Source organism: Tachypleus tridentatus, chromosome 3 (genome assembly GCF_004210375.1).
Source record: "Tachypleus tridentatus isolate NWPU-2018 chromosome 3, ASM421037v1, whole genome shotgun sequence".
In the NCBI taxonomy this organism is placed as follows: Eukaryota; Metazoa; Arthropoda; class Merostomata; order Xiphosura; family Limulidae; genus Tachypleus; species Tachypleus tridentatus.
Genome location: NC_134827.1, coordinates 96,548,592 through 96,568,072, shown reverse-complemented (window position 1 = coordinate 96,568,072; position 19,481 = coordinate 96,548,592). Strand labels below are relative to the sequence as shown.

Sequence of the window (19,481 nt, the reverse complement as noted above, 5' to 3'; positions counted from 1 at the left end):
CAGATTAAGTAATATAATAGGAGAAAGATAACAGTGATCATCTCTTGTTGTCAATGTCTCCAACAGGATGATAGGAAGACTATCAAGATAAAAATATTGAGTCTTACCAAGGAAAAGAAAAGTTTGAAAAGCATCAATAATTAAAATGTCTGCTTCCTCCTCCCATCATTCTAAGAGTGAGTAACCAATGAAAGTAAGTCTTCAGGGAAAGATGATACAGTGAACAACTTAAGAAGGCTTCAAAAAGCCAGGCAACTTAAGACCAAACTTAAATACCACCAAGGATCTTGGTACCTGAGAGAAATATTACCAAAGAGCTAAAAACTTTACAAGCTGGGCAGATAGGGGCACATGATTTCTGTGTTAACTGAAACTGTCGGAAAATGTAACTTTATAACCTGAAATAGAAAAGAACTGAAAGCAAAAGATGTACTTGAAAATGAGAAGGCAAGCTGTTGACAAGTGGCAGAAAGACAAACTAAATTCTGCAACTACAAACCAATGAGATTAGTTTACTACCAGGTAGGAACAACTGCAAAATATGTGACAACATGCAAGCAATTTGAGAAAAGAAACCAGCTTCACAAGTAAATGACTGCATAACAGCCAGTCTTAAAAATGCAAACAAATGCCATTGTGGAAAATACAACAAAAAAGTAGTGAAATAAGATTTCTCTGTGGCAGAGGGTATTGGAAACTATGGAGAAACAAACAAGCATGAAGTAATAAGAAGAAATAGAAAATGGATCCAAATTATCATAGTTAATACCTGAGAAAGATAAAGAAGGAGAGAGAAGGAACATTGAAAACGAATTCTCCCAAGAAGGATTCAAAGTATCCACTGGCAGAGAAAGTGAACTTAGAACTATAAACTGGATAATGGTTTGACTAAATACTTGAAGACACAGGGTACCAAACCCAAACCAAACAGGTTTGGTTTGAATTTTGTGCAAAGCTCCTTGAGGGCTATCTGCACTAGCTGTCCCTAATTTAACAGTATAAGACTAGAGGGAAGGCAGCTAGTCATGACCATCCACCACCAACTCTTGGACTACTCTTTTACCAATGAATAGTGGGATTGACTATCACATTATAACACCCCCAAGGCTGAAATGACAAGCATGTTTGGTGAGATGGGGATTCGAACTCACGACCCTCAGATTACGAGTCAAGTGCCTTAACCATCTGAGCATGCTAGGCCATACCAAATAGGTAGTCATAAATTAATAAACCATTCCAAATTGCATAAATAAAGATAATGATGAAATAAAGGGTGATTCAAGACATGTTAATACCTGCCCTTGAAATTAGTATTTATCATTCAAAAACCTTGGTGAAAGAACTTCATACGATTCGGTTAGGCTGTACCAAAAAATAAAAATATCCAGACAAATGAGACAAGAAAGATCTAATACCAATTTTCTCTTTAGCACCACAAAGAAATAAGAGTAAGAATACCAGGAAAGCATTAATTAAAACAATAATATCTCTTTATTGAGTAAAAGACTCAAAAATCCCACATCTTATACCAAATAAAAATTGGAAGAGCCAAAGTGGGAAGACCAAGATGAATAGGAAATTAAAATGAAGTACCTGATAAACCCAAGGGTCCAAAGATAACCAGAAATCTGTGATAACCCTCAAAATTTCAGACAAAAGAGTTATCCAGAATAAAGTCAGTATGTATTTGTGTGTTTTTCTTATAGCAAAGCCGCATTGGGCTATCTACTGAGTTTACTGAGGGGAATCGAACCCCTGATTTTAGCATTGTAAATCCATAGACTTACTGCTGGGCCAGTGGGGGATAAGTCAATATGTAGCCATAAAGATCCCGTCTGCTTACAACAGTACTAAGCCAAGCAAAAAGTATGAAAAGATATGACAAGCATTGAAGAGAATGGCAAACAGAAGCAAAACAAGATGCTAAAACCCTAACTAACTCCTGCTGGAAAATATCTCCTGAATGGGAAACAAGTCAATGTGAAATACCTACAAATAAAAACTGAATACACACACCACTGAAACAAAGTGTCAAAGGAATGTGAGAGTCATGTGGTAATAGAAACAATATCAGTGAGGCTGGTGGGCAACAAAAAACATCAAAGTATCTGTTTAATTCTGATTATAAATAATCAGAAGAATGAGTTTTGTTTGTTATGGTGTGCAAAGAAAATGTCTCAAACAAGACAAAATCAGTGTTGGGCTGAAAAATGATAGGTCATAGAAAAAAACTCAATAATAACAAAATTAAGTCACAAACTAAGAAAGAATAGTAAAAAGGGAATATGAAGTGTATGCATATAAATGTATATATTTTCTAAACAACTCACAACCCCAATATCAAGATAAGGTTGGAAACATTAGAAAATTCAACTACTGAGTCATTTCAAATGACAAGCAGTTTCAGGTATAATGGAACTAAATATAATTTTGAACCTAAAACCTACCAAATTCTGTGATAAAACCAAGTTAAACTTTTAACTAGTGTGACGAAATTTACTACTATATATTTAATATCAATGTTTGTTTCATTTAAATATATATTTAGAAAATCAAGGCAACTTGTATTATTAAAGGAATATAGTGAAAGTCCTGCCTATTCTCTAAACTTCTGGAAAATTCTTAAGTGTAAGAATCAACCACATACCCTTCATGAAACCACTGGCTTATCTTCAAATATTGTTAACAACTGAAGTTTCAAGAACCTCACCCTAAATACAAGCAGCTGCTCAGTGTATTCCTAAAACCTCGACACATTTTCCACGATATCCTCGTTCGTGGTGGAATCCTGCTTGCCACTTGCCATGGAAGGCTCAAAAACGGGCCTGGGATATTTTCCGTAAATATCCCACACTTTTGAACCGCATCGCTTTCCAACGGACCCGTGCACATGCTTGGTGGGTAAGACGTCAAAGCCAGAAGAAATCTTGGATTAAGTTCACAACTAGCATATCTTCTACCACCAGATCCAAGGTCATATGGGACAGGATTCGAAAGGTCAGTGAGCACTACAATTCTGTCCCCCTCTCGATCTTACTCTCTGATGGTCAGGAGGTGGTTTATGTCCAGAGCATCGCCGATACTCTAGATGAAAGCTATTGCCGGGTATCTAGCACTTCTGCTTGTTCCTCCACCTTCTTGGCCATCAAGACTCGGCAGAGCGTTCACCTCTTTCCTTTCCAACTGACTGTCTCTTTGACTATAATTGTCCCTTTACACTGATGGAACTGAAAATGGTCCTTCATCGGTCTGGCAGTACATCTGTTGGACCTGATAATGTACACTATAACATGCTGCACCATCTATCTCCTGCTTCTCTTGATGTCCTTCTAATTATCTTTAATCAGATCTGGCAGGAGAATGTTTTTCCTAATGCCTGGCACCAGGCTATTATTTTACCTTTCTCTAAGCCAGAGAAAGATCCCAAGATTCCTTCAAACTACCATCCAATTGCTTTGACAAGCTGTCTCTGTAAGACCTTAGAAAGGATGGTTAATGCTCGTCTTGTTTGGTTCTTTGAATCAAACAACCTCCTCTCGCCCACCCAGTGTGGGTTCCGACGACAGCACTCCACTACAGACCATTTAATTCGACTTGAAACATCAATCAGAGTAGCCTTTCTCAAACATCTTGTATCAATATTCTTTCACATTGAGAAGGCTTATGACACAGCATGGAGGTATGGCGTTTTGCAAGACCTCCATACATATGGGTTACGTGGCCATTTACCCATGTTTATTAAAAATTTTTTAATGGACAGGAGATTCCAAGATCGTGTGAGTTCGACACTTTCCTGTTCTTTTGTACAGGAACTTGGAGTCCCTCAGGGCTGTGTTTTGAGTGTCACACTTTTCAGTATAGAGATAAATGCCATCACTGAACAACTCCCTCTCACTATTGCGAATGGGCTGTATGTAGATGACTTTCACATTTCATGTCAGTCGTCGAACATGAGATATATTGAGCAGCAAATACAAACTGCCCTCAATCATGTACTGAAGTGGTCTATGGCGAATAGCTTTAAGTTCTCTCTCTCTAAAACAGTTTGCATGCACTTTTGCCGCCAACGGGGTATTCACCCTGATCCTGGTATATCGTGCTCTTATTCGATCAAAACTTGACTATGGATCAATGGTCTATGGTCCTGCCAGACCCTCGGCCTTAAAGTTGCTAGACCCCATTCATCACCAAGGACTTCGATTCTGCACTGGGGCTTTCCGCACCTCTCCAGTTCAAAGCTTATACGTTGAATCTCATGAACCTTCTCTGCACCTTTGCCGTTTGAAACTATCTTTACTATATTCTTTGAAACTTTTTTCCTTACCAAAGCATCCCACCTGGGGATGTGTTTTCCTTCCTCAGTGGGCCGTTCTTTTTCAAAACAGACGATCTGCCATTGCTCTGTTTGGCCTTCGCATCCAGGCGCAATTGGATGACTTGGGTCTGTCCTTGGATAACATTATAGATTCCACAGGTCAGCCCATCCCACCATGGCTTATTACAGCCCCCAAATGTGATCTTTCTTTCAGTCATCTGAAATGGGCAGATACTCCAGATTGGAAGTACAGTCATTTATTTAATGAACATCTTTCAAGCAATCATTCCATTCCCATTTATACAGATGGTTCCAGATCAGGTAATTCAGTGGGCTTTGCTATGGTTTGCTGCAGTTTTGTGGTTGCGCACAGAATCCCCTCTACAGCTTCTGTGTTCACTGCTGAACTGTATGCCATATCTCTTGCCCTGGATCATATTGAAGCTGAGCAGTACTCCAACTGCACTATTTATACTGACTCGCTTAGTTCTATACTGGCCCTGGAATCGCTACACGTTGGCTCACATCCTATTCTTGCTGATGTTCAAAACTGACTGGCCCATTTCTTATTAACATCTACTTCTATCCAGTTTTTCTGGATACCAGGCCATGTTGGTATTCGCGGGAACGAGCTTGCAGACACAACAGCTAAATCTATCTGCTCCGGCACTATCATCCCTGTGCCTATTCCGTACATGGACTATGGTCCTGTCTTCAAGGCTCGGCTCCGTGCCAGCTGGCAGTCCACTTGGAGTGAGCAACGCAACAATAAGCTTTTTCAAATTAAACCCTATATTGGACTTTGGCCATCTAGCTTCCGTAAGGTTCGGAAGTTGTTCTAACTAGACTACTCATTGGTTACAGTTTTTTAACTCATCGTTTTCTTTTATCTGGAACTGATGCACCAGTGTGTAGTTTGTGTAACACTCAAATCACTATCAGCCACATTTTACTTTCTTGCTATCATTACAATTCTCAACGACGGCACTATGTTAAACATGTTTTTTCCCAGGGTTTATCTGTAACATTGGACAGTGTTATTGGTGATGATGATACTGTCCACCTTGATAAAGTTTTTAGTTTTTTAATGGCCATTAATCTTTTTAATCTCATTTAAGTGTTGGATATTTATTCATTACACCTTTTTTAATTGTGGTTCCCTTTTCACAGTTCCATTCTCTCTAGTTCAATTTGACATTGAAAAATTGCCAGAACATTAAATAACTCGACACCAGGACTGGAAAGGCCAACTTCAGGTGACTAATGCTGGTGTTTGAACCATCCGTTTCAACTACTCGTTAGTCATCCTGGCGAGTTGTTATTCCAATTTTGCTGCATGTCTTTTAAACTTTTATTACTATACCCTTTGGTATTGGCCATAATGACACATAACATGGAATCAGGACTGAAAAGACCAACTTCAGGTGACTGACGGTGGTTCTGGTACTTGCCTGTTAGTCTTCCTGGTGGGTCATTACCATTCTGCTACAGAAGTTCTTTACAACTTTCTAGATTGGATGTCAACATGGGTTTTATGCAATTTTCTGTTTTTAATTGCTGTTTTGTTTTTACCTTTGTTCACTTTTACAAATTTTACTACATTTACTTTACTTTTACATTTTTACTGGACATTTATCTACTCATTATTATGATTTTGCTGTATGTCTTTTAAACCTTCTGTCATTTTACATTTTGATACTGGCTGCTATGACACATAACCCGGAACCAGGACTGGAAAGGCCAACTTCAGGTGACTGACGGTGGTTCTTGTACTTACCTGTTAGTCTTCCTGGTGGGTTATGATCATTACCATTTTGCTAGAGTGAGTACTTTACAACTTCTTTTACTCTGCTTTCTCTCTTACCATTGTAAACTAGGTGTCAACATTGGTTTTATGCTTTTTCTGTTTTTCAATGATGTTTTGTTTTACCTTCATTTCCTTTTCTGTATTTTACTACATTTAATTTATTTTTACCTTTTTACCGGACGTTTGGCACAGATAGCCTAGCTACTTCGTGCCATAAAACATTAAATCAATAAATCAGTCAATTAAAGCTCTTTTAGTCCTGTTGCATTTACATCTAAATTCAATCTATCCCAACTGTGTTTGGAAAATAAGATTGGCTAATATGCAGATGCATTTTACCTTGAAGGATTTTAAATCTGTATTTCCTATTTCTATCAATCTTACCATTAAATATGAAAAAAACATTATGCAACTGTACCAGGAATGTTAGTATTTGTTTTATTAAACAATAAAGGAAAAGTTATAAAAGTAGGGAAGGTGTTAGTGTGACTTGTTCCTGGCTTCTCAACAATAAGTCACTACATTGGTGATGTTGAAATTAACACACATTGTCAGTAGAATACAGAGTATACTTGTAGCTGAGTGTTCAATATATTCATCCTGTTGTGTGCTGATTGTCGTCATGGGTGTTACAATCACATGGATGGCTGATGTGCATGAAACTCATTTTTTTTGTTTGTTGAAGGTTATTCCTTCTCTCAGGCCTAATTACTTTCAGAGTCTGCACAGCTGGATTTGTCTTCCTCATAATACTTCTACTGGTCACTTGTCTTTTCTCTCAGGTGTTAACGTATTATTATTTATCTTGAATGAGCTTCCGATTTATTGTGTTACGTACTGGGATTTCAAATTTTTATTTTAATTTAGAGGTTAATTGAATGTTGGATTGGAACTGAATATTTTATCAGTGATTCATGATGAGTGAGTTAATTCTGTGTTGATACACAGGTATTCTTCACTTAACAGTAAGCTAGCTAACTTCACACATGACGTTTTTCTGTTATGTGATGTTTTCCTAGCAATGCTAACATCTGAATTTAATTCACTGAAGTTAAATGGTTTGTAGTGTTTGAAATGTATAAACATTCTTGGTCAGATATCTGTAGTTTTTTCTTTTCTTATTAATAAGCATTAATCACAGTTATTCTTTCCAAGGTTTATGGTACAGGGTGTTCGGAAAGTCACTGTGCACTTATATATTTATCAACAGACTGGTTTCCATACAGAATACAGGAGGTAAATATGAATGACAATTATAAACAATGTTGAAAGTGACCCCCGTTAGCATCAATACAGCCTGGATCCTTCTTATTTTGTTTCTAAACACCGCTATCAGTTGCTGGCTTGAAATAGACTGAATAAAATATGATTACAAAACTGCACAGTGACTTTCCAAACACCCTGTATGTTAACTGGAGCAAACCAACAATATTATACTGTCTATTTTTATGTCGATTTATGAACATTTAGGGTGAGGTTCTTGAAACTTCAGTTGTTAACAATATTTGAAGATAAGCATCAAGGTCTGATTAATCATATGTCAGGGGACAGGTAGAGAGAAGAAACAGTAATGGTATGACCCAAGGAAACACGGATGGCTACGTCCTCCAAGGGTATGTTGAATGACAAAGACAGGGTGGGCACATGCTGATCAACTAATGGTGCCACCCCTCCATGTACTCGTCCATCACACAGCCTGTCATTTCTGTACAGAAAAAACTGCTGAATGGTGACTGTATCAGCAGGTTTTAGAAATGTTTCTTGTAAGAAAAGACATACAGGATGGTAGGAAGCAATCAGCGTTTTGATATCATCCAGATTAGAACGTAAACCTCGACAGTTCCATTGTATCAAGGTGGCCATTTTTAATGACAGGTAGGCGAAGTGGCTGGAAAACCCTTCTGTTTATGACCACGTCCTTTTTTCCTTACTGTCCTTAGTCGGAGGAGGTCTATCAACCTCCATGGATCCTGCCCTGGGTCGATTAGGCAGGTCTTTGTTATTGGAAGGAGATTCCAGTGACTGAGGACGCGAACGAATGATTGTTTTGCTTCCTGGGGTGGGAGAAAAAGATGTATCTGAAGAAATGCCTGTATTTGAAACTGAAGGATGTGGATCTTGAGGTTTATTGGAATGTATAAGAGAAACAGAGAATGGTGTGGAAGTCGATTCATCAACCTTTTTAGCCATGGAGGTCAAAAGGCTTTTCATTTGTTTTGAAAACGATTCTCTTGGAGGCACAGAGAGATCTGTCTGCACTCCCACTGTTGTTGTGGAACGAAGTGCAGCAGCATATGTCCGAGACGAAGTGGTGAACAGCAATTTCCGAGCCTTAGGATAACCAATATTATGAGTGGTTTTCAAACGCTGCACCTCTTTTCCCTCCAACCATTTTGGGCAAGAACGAAAGTAGGAAGGGTGAGAACCATTGCAGTTGACGCAATGTGGGTCTATGTCACATTCATAGGCATCGTGGTCCTTGCCACCACAATGACCACATGTCAGGGAACCACGACATGATGTCTTTGAGTGGCCGAACCTCTGATATTGGAAATATCAGAGAGGGTTTGGAATGTATGACCGTACCCTGCAAATTAAATAACCTGCCTTGATGGTGGCAGGTGCACGTGATGACGTAAATGTCAAAACGAGGGTATTTGTTGGCAGTGTAACTCCATCTTTGTGAGTAAAGATGCGCCTCACTGCAAAAACTCCTTGAGTGGAGAGACCAGCGAGAATCTCTGACTCGGGAACATTCTTCAAATTCCTCTCAACAATAACTCCTCATGATGAATTCAAGGTAGCATGAGGGGTAACCTCAATAGGTATATCCCCAATTGCTGTTGAATTCAAGAGGAGTTCACTGTGGTGGGTTGTGGATGTTTCAACTGACATGTCTCCAGATCGAAGCTTCTTTACTGACTTTGGAGAGCCAGCAAGACCCTCTAGTCCCTTCTGAATAAAAAAGGGGGACAATTGCCCTGAAGATTTTTCTGAAAGAGAATTTAATATAAGAAAATGAGGTACGTGTGTTACAGATGTTGAAGATTGCTGCTCAGAGTCTTCAAGGCGTGGTTGCTTACCTATTGACTATTTTTTCACTATTTTATTTAAATTTTTTTGAAGGAGGATCCATAGGAAAAAAGGAAAATTTCAGTACCCACTGACACCACCTACCATGAAGCCCAACAAGGGGACGCACTACAATGTCATGCAAGGACAATGCAGCAACGCCAGGGCTTTGTGAGCACTATACCCAAACACCAGCATCAGACACAATGTCCACAACACCTGTTGAGAACTTCCAACACTGGTACTTGATTGACTCTAGCCCAAGTGGACCAGCCAATTGACCCAAGGGGGCCACCCGTCTACAGGAATTCAAGGCCAAAGTGGTGTGTTTGGGTTGGACCCCTCAACCACCAGGATCCTCTCCTCGCCTTCACGGGTTGCCACACACGGCAAACATGTGGGTGGATGTTTAGATCCCAGAGAAGGTAACCAGACAGAACAGAACCTTCCCTGGGAGGTCCCCTCACCACATACAGGAATCCACACCAAGGGGGAAAGAGCTTTAAAGAACTTGATGAATACTGAACAAGATAGAGGCAGATGGTGTTTGATGATATAAATGGGACAGCCACAATGGGGCAAAGAGGCCCCTTGTTGTCCTTCCAATGTTATGTTGTATTTGTTTTCAGATAAATCTAACTGCAAGTTTCCTGTGTGGTAAATGAATAATGGAAATAAATGATTTAAGACATTACTTTACTAGCCCTAATTACATTGATTTCAGGAATTAAGCATGTGGTCTTTCTTGTGATATGACCCAGTGACAAAATGTTCTTGATAGCATATTTATAGCTTCTTTACAATACCATTGGTCACTTAGGGACTGTAAATTATCTTCATAATTGACAAATATAGAGAAGTTCATAGCAATTGTTGTAAACATTCAGAGCTATACTCTTAATTAACCATTGTTTAAATCTCACCTTCATAAGAACTCAAAACTTTATTCAATATTCCTTCACTTTCCAGTTCATCTTCTTCTGATGATGATGATTCTAATTCCTGCGTTCGTACAAATCTCTGCAAGGATTCTTGGATTTTGGCACAAGCTTCTTCAAACTTTCTATCTGTGCCTGGTTCTTTACCTACAAAAATATAAAGACTAGCATCTATTACATCATTTTAAAATCATAACTTATGGGATAATGAATAATCATGCAACATTAATTAAGTTATTTCTAACACAAATTAATTTATATTATTATTTGAATTAAATTTGGTATCATTTAGAAGAACTGACAAACCAGCAAACTGTTCTAGTTTCCACAGTGGATCAAGCAATTACATCAAAACTGTTACTAGTTCTAATAACTTATGAGTGAAAATAAAGATTAATGATACACTTATTTGTACTTTTGTTATTGTTGCAAATATTTTTACTTTAACTTAGATTTGAATTTTAAAAAATTCAAATATAATTTCTAAAGTAAATTGTTTAGTGACATTTAATCAGCAAACATGAACAAATGTCTAAGTTGGTAACTAAATGAACTATACAACAAATATGTCTTAATACATATTAAAAACATATTTCTAATTTACTTTAAAATATTTATACTTAAAGATTTTTTTTTTCTCAACAGGCATACATCAAACTTTTAACATGATGTAAACAATGCATTAATATCCAGAGAGTAATGATGAATGAGAATGAAAACCCAAATTCATTATCATGGTCAGTAGTATATATGATCACCTAACTCTAATATTAGTTATCAACTATTTTTATTTTAAAAATAGATACAAATTACCAACTAACACAAGTTTAAGCACACAAATGTTCACAAGTATCATGTGATTATTTTGCATCAAATTAATTTTTCAAAGCTGTTCTAAATTAATTATAGTATATGCAAATGAATTACGAAGACATAAGTAGTGTGTTACTTGTGGGAAGAAACAAAATTATTGTGTTATTAACAGTGATACTGAAAATTGCACTGTAACATTCACCATAAAAAAAAAGCCAGTAAAATAGACAATGCATACGGTTTCACCCTTAGTACCAAACATTGTAATAAAATAACAAGATATACAAATTTCAACAAATCTGACAGAACATTATTTTCAGCAACTATATATATTCCTGTTCAATGAAATATGTAAGAGGTTACAGAAGTACTTGTAGGATAGGAAACATTTAAAAATCTGAATCAAGCATTTCTGAGATATTGTGTTTACAATACTAGAATTTATATGCTTTTATTTTATGAAATCTGAAGTTCAAAACCAGCTTCCAAATTTAAAAACTCTAATATAAAAAAAAAGGTTTATGATAACCAGTATAATTGCTAATATTATCAATGAATTTTAACCTCAATAATTCAGTAAGCAGAGAACTAGATCACTAGATTTGTTATTCTAGATTCAGCCAAAACATGATTTTTTATCATAATTCATTAAATATTATTAAAAAAGATATTTTTCCAAAATCTTTGTTAGATCACATCAACAAGTAGAGCTCAAACTCTGTTTTTTTTATTGATCCTATCAATAAAATTTATCATTTCTTATAAGATCACCAGCTCCATCACCTGACGCTTAACTATCACAGTCACTACATACATAATTCATGGAACAGATGTAATTATTATGATAATTTAAAAACGTTTTCAAATAAGTTCAATATTAAAAACAAATATTTTCTTTTCAAATACTGCATACAGCTGTTTTGACTCTTATAAGGATTACAATTTTGAAAACTGTTTAATCACTTTATTAAACAGTGAACATCTATAAAAATATGAAAATAATTTTTATAAATAATCTGATGGAAATCTAATTCAATCTTATAGGCAAAAATAACTCACCTATATTGAGAATACTACACACCTTTTTCAAAGTTTTTAATTCCTCTAGAAACAGGATTTGATGGTTTTCTGGCACAATCTCCATTTTGATTCCATACAGAAGTACGTTTGCTCTGCTCTCCAGTTTGCTGCCAACTCCAAGCTTCTCTGTTCTGCCCTCTGCCACGTCCTCTTCCCCTAGATCTTCTATCCATAGATTTTAAAGCTGCAAGGTCTAAAGCAATAACCAGATGAACAGATCATCTATTATACAAAATTTTAAATATATTCATATATTAAAATAACACAACAAGCTATTTCTACAACTGAAAAATATAAGGTTTTGAAAATAAACTATAAAAATACACAGTTGCAAATTAAACTTCTAGTAATTTAACTTTATGAACTGATAAATAAAACTATAGGCTTAATTCAAGTAGTAAATCCAATTATAGACTGGACATTACATTTCAATTCTCATGAAAAGTTTCACTTCAGTTACTTAGAGGAGAAAATTATCTTACACAGATTTTTTGTTTTTCTTACTGAAGAATATGGGCAAATAAACAAGTAATGTTAATGACAACTTCAACTGTATTTCTTTTATAATATAGATTAATTGTACACTTTTATTAACCCTAACAGCATACACATAAATTACAGGTCATCACTGTCAGACGTCTAGACTCCTGTTCAACTTGCTCTTGTAACAAATAACCAATGAAAAATGGTATAAATTCCCTATAATTACTTATTAATTCAGCTCTAAAAGTTAAAAACACAAATTAAACTTCAGCCTAATATTATCTTTTAGTCTACGTTGTTACATTTAATTTTAATAATTTATTAACTATCCAAGAAATCCGGTTGCAAAGTTAAATGTTACACTACTCAGTCCACAGTATTTATACTCAATATAAAATGGACTGGATCCAATTTTACACTACGCAATCCACACTACACTAAGTCATAGTCATAGTTTCATACAGTTCTTAATTTTACTGTTATTAATTACTGTATTATATTAAATACACTGTGTAAGTTTTACTCAGTATTAGTTTAACAGTAATACTAAACATTAGCCTAACCTACTTACAATTTAACATTTGTTAACGAACAAAGGCTATCAATGCATCAAAAACAAAATAATGAAATTATGTGTTACTGATGCTATATAATTCAATATTTTCGCACAATAACAATAAACGTGTTCTTTATTTAAAAACTACAATTAAGTCATAAACTATGGTATATAGAAAAACATGTCTATTTTAAAATTTAATTTTTAAAGCTTTATGACGTGTTACACTCACTGTGACTTAAGAACTTTTTGAAATTTACTTCTCCAAAACGAAAATAATACACAGAGTGATAATGTACTACACTAATTCATTAATGTACACCACAACATATTACAGTATTCCATATTAACTCTCACAAATTTCTCTCCCTCATTGTTTATCCGAACAAGCTGACGTAGACCACTTAATACACTCTCAAAACAGTTTCTGTTTGTGGCTGTCTCCAATAAATATTCTTAAAGAGAGAGAGACAAATGTAAATTGTTTAGAACTCAAACACTGAGGGAAAACATTTCCATTTCTATCATGATAGTTGAAAAATGAAGTATAATGAGAGGTTAAGTGCGCAAAATTGGGAAATTTCCCACGAAAAACTATATACTTTTATATAAATGTATACTTGAATATTCCATCATCTCAACATTATCAACCAAGACAATTGTTTAAAGTGTTATATTGTATATTTTTAACAACTTTCTTAGAAAATAAAGTTCTAATTATTAATTTCTTTTTAATATACTTATATTTATATTGAAGGTGAATTTTAAACCGGATAACAACTCGTGCACATGTGGGCTATATTACCGGTTCAGAAAATCTAAGAACCACATATAAGCGTTACTAATTTTGAGATAGTAACCAGTAATTTCTGCCACGACCACCCATAGTAGCATGGCAGTATGTTTGCGAACTTACAACTTTAAAAATCGAGTTTTGATACCCGTGATGAGCAAATATAGCTTGTTGTGTAGCTTTGTGCTTAAATCACAAACAAACCCGCTACAAAGAGAGTCATATCTGGCTCTTTCAGACGAATACCAGTATTTCCCACTTCATGATTTGATTTCGAAAAAATAAGTAAACTTCTTTACATATTGAACATTTAAACTTAGAAAATCGGTCAAAGAACCTCTAATCTCCCCTCGTCACAGTTAATCACGGAACTAGATCAGTCAACTAAGGTTATGAAATGTATTTTCTTGTGAGAAAGGCTCTTATAACGTGGAGCACATTGTACAGAAATATACAGGGATATTTTCCACTGGCAAGTCAGAAGATGTGTCAGGGGCAATATACTACTTATTTTAAAATAACAGTGACTGTCAGTCATTTAAGTAGTGCATAAGTACTGAAAAGAATGAGATTGTTGTTTACCGTATATGATGCCACTTTTTTCAGTCTGTGACAAGAAAAAAAGTAAATGACTTATTTCATTTAAACATACTACATTTCCCAACTTTACATAAAAGTGTCATTCAAAACAGTTACCTTCAAATTCAGATTATTATTTTTTGGAAACATACATTATTTCAATATGATTAAACTTGTGTCTTGTCTATTTTGTTTTGTTTTTGTATTTTGCGCAAAGCTACTCGAGAGCTATCTGTGCTAGCCGTCCCTAATTTTGCAGTGTAAGACTAGAGGGAAGGCAGCTAGTCATCACCACCCACCGCCAACTCTTGGGCTACTCTTTTCCCAACGAATAGTGGGGTTGACCTTCACATTATAACGCCAACACGGCTGAAAGGGCGAGCATGTTTGGCGCGACGGGGATGTGAACCCGCGACCCTCAGATCACGAGTCGCACGCCTTAACCCACCTGGCCATGCCGAGCCGTCTTGTCTATTTCTTTGCTTCAAATCCAGTTGGGATCATAGAATTCATGATTTTGCTCCATAAAACATTTTCTTTGGAACCTTCAATTATTCTGCAGCTCATACCCGATTTAAAAAGGTCTAAAACATGGATACACTGTTGGCCAAAATCTTAGGCCAATGAACATAAAGACAAAATATGCATTTTGTGTTGTTAGACTTAACCACTTATTTGAATAGAGCTTTGAAAGATGAAAATAAGAAAAGGGAAAATGAAAATAAAAATCCTTTTTAGCATTTAATAGGGAAAATGTGAACACAGTGAAATTAGCCTAAATACTAGCTGGTCAAAAGTTTAAAACCATACCAAACAGAATTCCGAAACAGGGTAAAAATGCCCAACAAGAGGTTTTAGTAGTGAGTTGCACGACCGTCATTGTATATAACTTCAAACACTCGCTTTGGCATGGTTGATATGAGCGTTTGCAGAAGGTTGATTGAAATCTTATTCCAAGTGGTGAAGATGGCTTCACGAAGATCATGCATTGTTTGGAACTGACGTCCATTTCCATAGACTTCCATTGCCATCAATCCCCAAACATTTTTAATGGGGTTCAGTTTGGACGAACACGCTGGATGGTCCAAAAGAATCACGTTATTCGCCATGAAAAAATCCTTTATCCTGCGTGAATTGTGTATTACAGCGTTGTCCTGCTAAAAGATCCAGTCATTTCCACACAAGCTGGGGCCTTCAGTCAATAAGGATGCTCTCTCCAACATATCAATGTAGCCAGCTGCTGTTTGACGCCCCTGTATAACCTGAAGCTCCATTGTTCCATGTAAGGAAAAATCATCCCAGATCATGGTGGAACCTCCTCCACTGTGTCGTGTAAAAAATGTTTCCGGTGAGATATTCTTATCGTGCTAGTAACGTTGGAAGCCATCTGGACCATCCAGGTTAAATTTTTTCTCATCAGAAAACAAAACCTTCTACGTCCCATGTTTGGTGCTTCTCAGCAAAGTTTAACCGAGCTGTTTCGTGGTGTGGAAGGAGGCGTGGCCTCTTTGAAGACGTTTACGGTTTTAAAACCTTTTCTCGTAGATGCCGTCTTATTGTTCTTGATCTGCATTTTGCGTCCGAAAGGGCCTTAATCTGGTTCGACGATCGGCTGGTGTCTTGCCGGACAACCCATCGAATTCTTCTGCTCAATGCCAGCGAAATTTTCCTGGTCCGACCACTTGAAATTCTCGTTCCGTATCCCTCAAGGTCTTTTCAGAAATTTGCAACGGCAGTTTTACTACCCTAATCACACCAGCGATGGCACATTGAATGAGACCTTTCTTTTGCAGCTCGACAATTCTGCCACGTTCAAACTCTGTCAACTTTTTAGCCTTTGCCATGTTTTTACCCAATGTAACACAGGAGATGTCAGTGGGAGATATTGACATCAATAACGCTTGAACACAAAGGACTAAATTTCGTTACGTGTTTACCGATTAACGCTTCGTTTCAGCATGGTCTTAAACTTTTGACCAGCTAGGATTTAGGCTAATTTCATAGTGTTGACATTTTCCCCTATTAAAAGTTTAAAAGTTTTTTATTTTTATTTTCATTTTCCCTTTTCTTATTTTCATCTTTCGAAGCTCTACTCAAATAAGTGGTATAGTGGTTGGCCAAAATCATAAGGCCAACAGTGTATATCAAATCAGCAGAATACCAAAATAAGTTTTCTTCCAAACACTGTTTATGTTATTCTCCACTAAATTATACTTTTACTTCCCTTCATATAGTATCCCACATGCATTACTTGGCATTCATTATAATAAAATGCCATCTGCCAATTATTTATACAACTCACCAAATGATCTTAATCTTTTTGTAAAGTAGTAGTATCCTTTTCACAATTAACAGTACCCAAAATGTTAATATCATTAGCAACTTTAAATAACTAATCGACCGTTTCTTAATCTATTTCACTGATGTAAAATAAAATATCAGAGCTCCTAATACTAAGCTCTGAGTTACACCACTTACAACAATAATCCATCCAGACTGACTGAACTACTTTCATAACAACTCTTACTTTTTTTAGCCAGCCAATTTGCTATCTAATTAATCAACATATCCTCCATACCTACAAAAATAACGTTTTACAAGTCTTTTATACAACACGTTGTCAAGTGATTTCTGAAAATCTAGATACACCGTCCATCCCTGTATCTTTACTTACATAAGCAGTAACCTTTTCAAAGAATGTCAAAGAGATTAGTAAGGCAAGATTTTCCACAAAATGGTTCCAGGAAAGCTACCAGGATAATAGGCGAGATGGAACTGGAGTCGTATGATGTTAGTTTAAGATATATTAAATTGTTTGCTTTTGCAAAAGAAGTGTCCGGCATGGCCAAGCGTGTTAAGGGGTGCGACTCGTAATCTGAGGGTCGCGGGTTCGCATCCCCGTCGCGCCAAACATGCTCGCCCCTTTTAGCCGTGGGGGCGTTATAATGTGACGGTCGATCCACTATTCGTTGGTAAAAGAGTATTCCAAGAGTTGGCGGTGGGTGGTGATGACTAGCTGCCTTCCCTCTACTCTTACACTGCTAAATTAGTGGCAGCTAGTGAGGATATCCTTCGTGTAGCTTTGCTCGAAATTCAAAAACAAACTAAACTTGGCCACACCCATGGTCTCATAGATTAATTTACTTCTAAAATAATTTCAATTTGAGAGTAGGCTGTTTGAAAAACTGATGAGTAGTAAAATGAGTATGCATGCACCCCAGGTTAGTATTGCTGACACATAAAAATGTAACTAATAAAAAGAAAAAAAGGTCTCAGAGGTTAATTTATCCTAATCCTGCCTGAAAGAATTTCAAGTGCCTCTACTATTGAGGATTCTATTGTTTCTGTATAGATTTAAGGACATATTTGCATTAAACTTATCAAATGTAAACCATAAATTTAGCTGTTCCTGCTGTCAGTAAAGTTATATCCCCCTAAAGTAGAATTATTAACCTGTAATAACGAACGTGTAAAGTTAAGACCCCTAAGTTAACACTTTTATTACAGGCTCAGTATAATATACACAAATTCATCAACACTTTTTCACGTTTCGAGTATTTCCACTATAGCTTTTGATATACTGTGTATCTTCACAACACATTGGTTTGATTTTAGTAAAGATTACAAGTACTCTATCTGCAAAAAACCAGATTTTTTTATTGAAATATTTTTACTGAAGATTTGTTCGTGAAAATAGTCTGTTTTATTACTAGCCTGAGTGCAAGGCAATTTCATGTTGTGATTATGAAAATTACATTGTACAACAATTTTTTTTTTTGAAAAGTTTTTGCTGATTGTGACAGGTACATAGTGGGTATGCACAAATATAGTTTTGGTTTTGCTTCATCACGTAGGAACTCTGAGAAATAGACAGTTAATGTGTTTATGTTTCTGATACGCTATTAAGTTCAACACAATGAAAAGTGTTTTGCTCCTGATTTTTGTTTGTATTCAATGTCCGGTGCATCATGTTGCAGTGTCCAACAATAGTCAGCAAGCATTGACGGATTCCAGTTGCCTTGATATCGTTTTCCATTGTAGCAAAACTGAAGATTTCAATGAAACTGTACGTAATGGGCAAATGTGGATGTGATTTTTGTGATCAGCAGCCAAAATCTATAAGGAACACCCAACAGTGTTCAAGAAGCAAAAACTTTGTTGTGCAGTGTTATTCATTTCAAAATCTCTAATGTTATTTGAATAATCTCTGAAACCTCCTAAATACAGGGTGGCCCGCAAGTCCCTACCCATCCATATATCTTATGTATCCAGTGTATCTGTGTGGTGTCACCAGTATTCTTGTGCTCATGTACCCACGTACTTGTCACAATACACTCTTTAAGTGTAAATGGGCTTACATCGGCCATATTTTTCTGGAAAAAAAGAAACAAATTTATAATGCATGCGTAATTGAATTTAACATAATAACATATGAATAGGTAGGGACCTATGGACCACCCTGTACATTTCAAACGTTTTTTTCAGCGAGACTTTATATTTTGTTGTTTTCTATACTCTATGTGTGGTCTGTCATTTGACCAATCTCATAACTGTCATAAAAAATTAGGAAATATAAATTATGATTATAACACAAAGTCTAAATTATATAAGTCTCATAACACTGTACACATTTTTATTTTTTATTATATTGACCTTTTAAACATGCCTAGCTAACATTACATAGCTTGCAGTGATAAGGTGCATGTGCACTCATGTTACCTAACCAATAATATAAAACTGACCTTTTGTCTTCCGTGTGTTTAAGTGGACTAGTTTCTATAATGGAAATCACATTTTAATGATTACCTATAATATATATACGTGTATATATATTATTAATATTTAGAAACAAATTATTAAATGTATTTTTCTTATAATATAGAAAAATATATCAAGAAGTAAAGCAAACAATTACTTCTTGTTACAACCTTTGTTCTCAGTTGTTGCTGGACATAGGTTGCTAAGCCTTTAAAATTTCACACGAGGGACATCAATGTTTTAGGTTTTATATATACAGTTGAATAACCAAAAAAATCATAAATAAC

General features: G+C 35.9%; 1 protein-coding gene across 2 annotated transcripts in view; it reads right to left on the bottom strand.

The window, feature by feature from the left end:
* LOC143247529 (NF-X1-type zinc finger protein NFXL1) overlaps nucleotides 1-13,550 on the bottom strand; it is a 78,872-nt gene extending 65,322 nt beyond the window's left edge. Inside the window, exons 1-3 of one of the 2 annotated variants that reach the window (XM_076495799.1) lie at nucleotides 13,422-13,550; nucleotides 12,027-12,218; nucleotides 10,118-10,279 (exon numbers count right to left, since the gene is read on the bottom strand). In XM_076495799.1, the coding sequence (XP_076351914.1) occupies nucleotides 10,118-10,279; nucleotides 12,027-12,198 (334 nt within the window). In that variant the 5' untranslated portion in view covers nucleotides 12,199-12,218; nucleotides 13,422-13,550. Of the gene's footprint in view, nucleotides 1-10,117; nucleotides 10,280-12,026; nucleotides 12,219-13,296 lie in introns of both variants that reach the window. The other variant, XM_076495798.1, reaches the window with a different exon arrangement.
* Between the last annotated feature and the right edge of the window lie 5,931 nt (nucleotides 13,551-19,481).